General features: G+C 42.6%; 1 protein-coding gene across 1 annotated transcript; it reads left to right on the forward strand.

Moving 5' to 3' along the window:
• The first annotated feature begins 214 nt into the window (after positions 1-214).
• LOC105011433 (potassium voltage-gated channel subfamily V member 2) lies at positions 215-3,483 on the forward strand. The gene is made up of 2 exons (XM_010871441.4): positions 215-2,003; positions 2,671-3,483. Exons 1-2 carry the CDS (start codon positions 723-725, stop codon positions 2,953-2,955), a joined length of 1,566 nt encoding a protein of 521 aa, XP_010869743.2. The 5' UTR covers positions 215-722; the 3' UTR covers positions 2,956-3,483.
• The last annotated feature ends 2,789 nt before the right edge of the window (positions 3,484-6,272 follow it).

Here is a 6,272-nt window from a genome sequence, read left to right on the forward strand (position 1 = left end):
AAGAAGGCACACATTCATCCACTTACTACAGAGGACAACGTATTTGCTACTAAGATCTGTGAAGTTGTTGAATTTTATGCCATATGATGATTTTCTGAAGGCAATTTCTGTGGAAGGACATGCATCCAAACTTATTTTTCTACACAATGTCCCTTTTTTGATAAACAAAAAAATAAACAAGAAGTGTCTATGTCACCAGAGACAGTGGGGTTATTTCTGGGTCCACAATTTTTTCTAACAAGAGCAGTTGAAGTCACACAAGTTGTTGCAGCATCCTCTTTCCAAGTTCAACATTTCTAAATGAACGTGTGCACAAATCCTCCCTCCTATTTATAACTGCTTTAAATAGCAATGAAGGGCGGCAATGAGATTAGATCAGAGGAGGAAATCTCCAATCCTGCCTCTTGATCTGCTCTGTCTCTTACCAAATTACTTCTTCCTCTTCTATCTCCATAACGGTCCTCCACAGCAAAAGGAAAGGAGGATATACAGAGCCAAAATTGGAGAGAATGCCACTGAAGTTGAACTCAAGCTGCGCTGAGTTAATGGAGCCCTTTTTTCATCTCTTGGTTCTACAGTATGCTAACATCCGATGAAGACTAAACACTGGATGAACTTTCAGCTGGGTAAATTCCCTTTGTTTTTCTCAAGTGCTATTCATTTGACCCTTGATGGCATTTATGCACAATTAAAAGCTATCACTCACTGAAAGCCAAACAATTATGGATACTATTTCTCAGCTGAAGATGAAGCTGAAAGTGCGACGCTCTACCATCAATGTGCTGGGAGCCAGTTTATCCCAAACGATTGAAGAAAAAGAAGCCTTCCCTTTCTCCCAGGGAAGTTCATTTAAGCCATGGAATTCTATGGAACACCTGGACAGCCCCATTTCTGTGACCAAATGTCCGAAAGGCCATATCCCAAGATGGCGAAAAGAGACATTGAGACCACAACAAAACATGAACATTAATGTAGGGGGCAAGGTCTTCTACATTCCCAAGAAGATGGCTGTCAGATTCCCTCGCACACGGATAGGCTCCTTGGCCCTGTGCACCGATCGTGTCAAACAGCTCAGTCTGTGCGACGACTACTCTGTGCTCACCAACGAGTTCTTCTTCGATCGTGACCCAATGTTCTTTTACTACATCTTCCACTTCTATAGGAGCGGTGTTCTCTGGGTGATGCAGGAACTGTGCCCTTTCAACTTTGAGGAGGAGATGCTGTACTGGGGCCTGAGCTGGACCGACACCCAGAGCTGTTGCCGTATCCTGTTTGAGGAGAAGGTGGATGAAATGAGGGATAATCTGAAGATAGAGGAGGAACTCATGGCAGAGATTGCGATCAAGTATGACGAGGAGGGCTACAAGACCATGTTTTTGGGTGGGGTTCGCAAGAAACTCTGGGAGCTAATGGAAAATCCGTACTCATCTCTGTTAGCCAAAGTCTTTGCCATTGTCTCCAGCCTCCTGGTGCTTATCTCCATTGTGGCCTTGACCCTTAACACGGTGGAAGAACTGAGGACTTACACCCTGTTTAACAAGACCTACATGGAATGGGTAGAGACTTTTTCCATTCTCTTCTTTACCTTTGAATACTTTTTGCGCCTGTTCACCACGTGTGACATCAAGCACTTTGTCAAGAGTGTCTTGAACCTTATGGACCTGGTGGCCATCACGCCCTACTTCATCCAACTGATATTCGAAACATTCGCCGGCACAGAAGATCCCCGTTTCCAGGAGGATCTGAAGACCCTGTCTCGCGCCAGCAAAGTGCTCAAAGTTGTTAAGCTGATGCGCATCTTCCGCATACTAAAGCTGGCACGCCACTCCACCGGCATGAGGGCTTTCGGGTTCACGCTGCGCCAGTGTTACCAGCAGGTCTGTTGCCTTTTGCTCTTCATTGCCATGGGAATCTTCACATTCTCTGCCCTCCTGCATTCGGTAGAGCGAGATACAGAGGGCTCTCAATTTAGCAGTATTCCTGATACCTGGTGGTGGGCTACGGTGAGTGCTCAAATTTGACCTTGACATTAAATGTGATTTCTACAGTAGAAAATGAATACATTTGAATAGGTTCATACAGATAGGTTTTTCACATTAGTGCGCGACGACCAACTCCCTCTGTGCATAAATACTTGTTATAGTGGTGTTATTTATTCTTTAATCTTTTCACAAGTATAAAATGCCTAAGAACCCATGTCAGAGACAAAGCATTTCACTTAAAAAGGGGAAAAGTGATGGTATTTCCTTCCCCAACAAATATGTTTAGATTTACATTAAATACTTAAAGGTTGATTCTCAATCCTAGTACAAGGGAAATACGATCTGAATGGCAGTTCTAATGCTATTGTCATGACATTTTCTAACATGACTTTAATTACAGTTATTTGTCATAGGAAATTTGATATTTATTGTGTAAATATACCTTCCTCATTCCTTAAGCATAGCTTCATAGTTTTTTACTGTAACTTGTTTTTTTTCTTTCTGCTTACAAGTGATTTAAGTTCAAATTTTGCCAACTCAAAACAAAAGGTCAAAACATAAAACATTCAGTCAGCTCTATCCTTATATAGCTTTAACAATACTTTCAATATTCATAGAAAACACGTTGATAATTACAGAATCTCTGAGTGTGCTTCTGAGACTATGTCCCTTTAACCCTGTACTACAGGTGAGCATCTCCCAAGTGGGTTACGGGGACATGGTGCCAGTATCCCTCCCAGGCCGGATGGTGGCATTTGTCTGTATCTTCTTCGGCATTATTCTCAATGGAATGCCCATATCTCTCCTCTTCAACAAGTTCTCGGACTACTATGGAAAGCTCAAGTACCAGGAGTCCTCCTCAACCAGCGTAAAACGTCGCATGATGCTCAAGGAGCGTCTCAGATGCAAACTGGATGAGCTTTTCAGTCCCTCTGTTGGTGTCAATGGGAAGACAGGAGCACCTGAGCTGTAGACATTGTTGAAGCTTTTGCAATGCAAAAGGGGGTATTTCAAAACATCACAACTGGAATATGTCCTGGACAAATATGTTGTTAATGGAAACACCAAAGAGGAGAGACTAGAAGGAACACACAATGGATGCAGAAAAGGAATGTGGGTGTCATTTATGACATCTGGGGCAATTTCCTGTTGATAAACAGCAGTTCCTGAAAGTGTGGATTTACTCTGTTCAGGTTTGCTAATCAGATGGTTGCTAGTTTCAATGCTGTAAATGCTGTATACCATGTTTTTTACAATGAATGCACGCAATGAAAAGCTTATTCTTATAGTCTATGCAGGTCATGACCATATTCAGTGTCTTTTTACACATTGGATAGCAGTTCTGGCTGTCTGTGTGTGTTTGTGAGGATGGGCGTTTGTGTGAAGCCATGCAAGTCTAGTAGTTTTCGATTGAATGGGTGTGTGTGTGAAGGGGCTATGCTTAAATAACTCTAAGCTGTGAAAGTAGTGGTGGTGGCTGATCAAAAGATTCATGACCTGGTAAAGAGGTTCCATATCCTGTTGTTTGGAACTGTTAGCATGTGGGATGAGTAGGTTGAATTTAACCATTCAGAATTTTGTGAAACGCTTTTAGAATATTTCTCCTCTAGAACCAATAGAATAGTTTTAATAGAAAGAAATTGTCATCAACCTCATTATTTGCATCTATGACTAAAGATAATATTTTGGGACTTGTACCACAAACAAGATCACCAATAAACATTCATATGGCCATGACCTTGGTCTCTTGTAGCTCACTAGGTAAGAGCATGGCTTGCAATGCCAGTGTAGTGGGTTAAATTGTAATGGGTGACCAGTATGAAAATGTATAGATTTGTTGCTCAGGATAAAAGCTTCTGCTAAATTACTTAAACCCATCTCATCTATAGGTGCAATAAATAAAAAGTTTAAATCAAATAAAGCAGCGATAAACCTGTTTGTAAAAAAGTGTATTTTGCCGTCACACAAAATAGAGAAGCAATGATAGTTCTAAAGGGTAAAAACTGGATCACAGTTGGGAAATTGGTGGGATGTTGAATGTTGGTGTCACCAAGTCTCCTCCAAAACTACAAATAGGCATCCCCTCCATATCTACAAGCACTTTGAACATCTTGCCAGAAGAAACATTATACTCCCATCAAGACATGAACATCATTCACTAATGTTTTCTGAACATCATAGGAACTTGGTTCTATGGTTAGGTGTGTTGCCTTGATTAGAATATACTTTTCTCTAAACCTGTTGATGTAAATATATGTGTTTTTTGGAAGCGCATCCAGTGTTGTTTTGATTCTTATTGTACTGGTTGCTCAACCAGAGAGTCGAGACCAGAATTCTCGGAAAAAAACTAGCGTACATCGCTACCAATAATTTGGTAGAGATCTTCACGGCAAGGCCCCCAAATCTGGACGATGCTTGCCAATTTCACGGCCCTCTGCGGAATCCCTGGACTAATCCAAGCAGGATTTGAACACCTTAACTTAATTGGGAGTCAGTGACTGTGAAACAGGGACTTCACCGATGTGGCATTCAGTGGCCCTCCAGCCAGACTACATAAAGATGGCTTCATCAAGGCAAAAGATGTGAAGATGGATCGCTACAGTCAGAGTTCAGCGAAGCTTGCCTGAAATGTGTCAACAAACACAGTGTAATATGGAAAAACCGGTTATGTTTGTAAATGCCACCAGTAGGAAATGGCAGTTCACAATAACCTGAGTCATAGGGACAGTGCAAATGATGGCAGAGTCACTTTCTATCTCAAACCAGCACTTTCAAGTTGCCCTCTGGCAAAGGTGTGGGCTTTCTCTGGCCATGGAGACTCATGGCGTAATCAGGTCCAGGTGGTACGCAAGGGGTATCTGGGTGTCACCAAATGCCATTTGGGCTGGCGTCCGGATTTCACTTCCCAACATGAGCAGAGTGTAGGAGGAGGAGTCCAGGATACCCAACCGGTAGGCAACAGGGAGTCCCCCTGCACTAAGGTTTGACACTCCTCTGTCCAGTCAAAGTCTCTTTCTTACTGCAGAAAGCAGTGCAGGGTGGGGGTGTTAATGCGGGAGAACCCCATCATAAACCACCTGTAGTATGAGGCCAGGTCCAGGAAGCCTGTAAGCTGTGTCTGCTCATTTGGGTTGGGCTTGTCTCTGATGCCCTGCACTTTGTCATCCACTGCGCCGAAGCCCTCTCCCCCAGAAATCGGGCCTCCCTTCTCATTAAGTGGCACTTTTCAGGGTGGAGCTGTAAGCCAGCTATCGCTCCACTCTCCAGAACCCGACGCAATACTGCCAAATCTGTCTGGAATGAAGCTAGGATGTCATCCAGATACACCAGACACAGCTCCCAGTAGATACCCCAGAAACAGCTCCATGTAGATACCCCAGACACAGCTCCCAGTAGATACACCAGACACAGCTCCCAGTAGATATGCCAGACACAGCTCCCAGTAGCCACTGTACTGAGAACCAGGGCTAGGCTGCCACCATTCTCCTCTGCAACCGACCCACCCGCATAGATTTAGTTTTGGGAGGAAAAAAACACATTGTTCTCCTTTATAGTTTCCAGACATAATTAATGACAGTTAACTACCTTTCTTAGCTTAATCTCATGCAATAAATCAATTTGTGGGCCCGCTTCAACATATAACACTTAAGGATCTATTTTTTTTCTGGTCCCCCTGTGGGAAACTGTGGGAGACTTACCCTATGCAGAACTGGCCGGTAGTTCACACAGTATCGGAATTTGTCGTCCTCATTAAGGACCATGACAATATGTTACGCCTGTCTGACGGCTCATTGTAATTACTAAAACAGATCACTTTAAGTTGTCATTGCGAGCCTGTGGCCACTGCTGTGATGACTTCCTGGCTGTAACAACTTCTACAACTATGCTCCCGGGGACTGTTAGATTCATCTTTAGATAATCTTCATATATTGAATGTTACTTCTGGACAGGCGAGACATCTCTCTTTTATTTTAACAGAGGTCCAAATGGCACACTGGTGTAACTTCCGGGCCGCGTGGCCTTCACAAGGGGCTGATCAGTGGCAGCTCCTGATAATTACAAATAATTGCAACCAGTGGGTTTGTAAGTTATAATAATTTGATGTTCAATGTTTGAAATTGTTTTATTGCTGAGTAGTAACCTACAAGTAAAAATGAACATATTGTGTAGTTTGACTTGTAAATGGTATGCAAATAATCATTAAAAACATCTAACATGGGAGGGGTTACTAGGTATGCCTAATAAATATACATAAAGGTTAAAATAATATTAATAAAAAAACGTTTCAGT

The sequence above is a fragment of the Esox lucius genome, chromosome 8, assembly GCF_011004845.1.
Source record: "Esox lucius isolate fEsoLuc1 chromosome 8, fEsoLuc1.pri, whole genome shotgun sequence".
NCBI classification, from domain to species: Eukaryota; Metazoa; Chordata; class Actinopteri; order Esociformes; family Esocidae; genus Esox; species Esox lucius.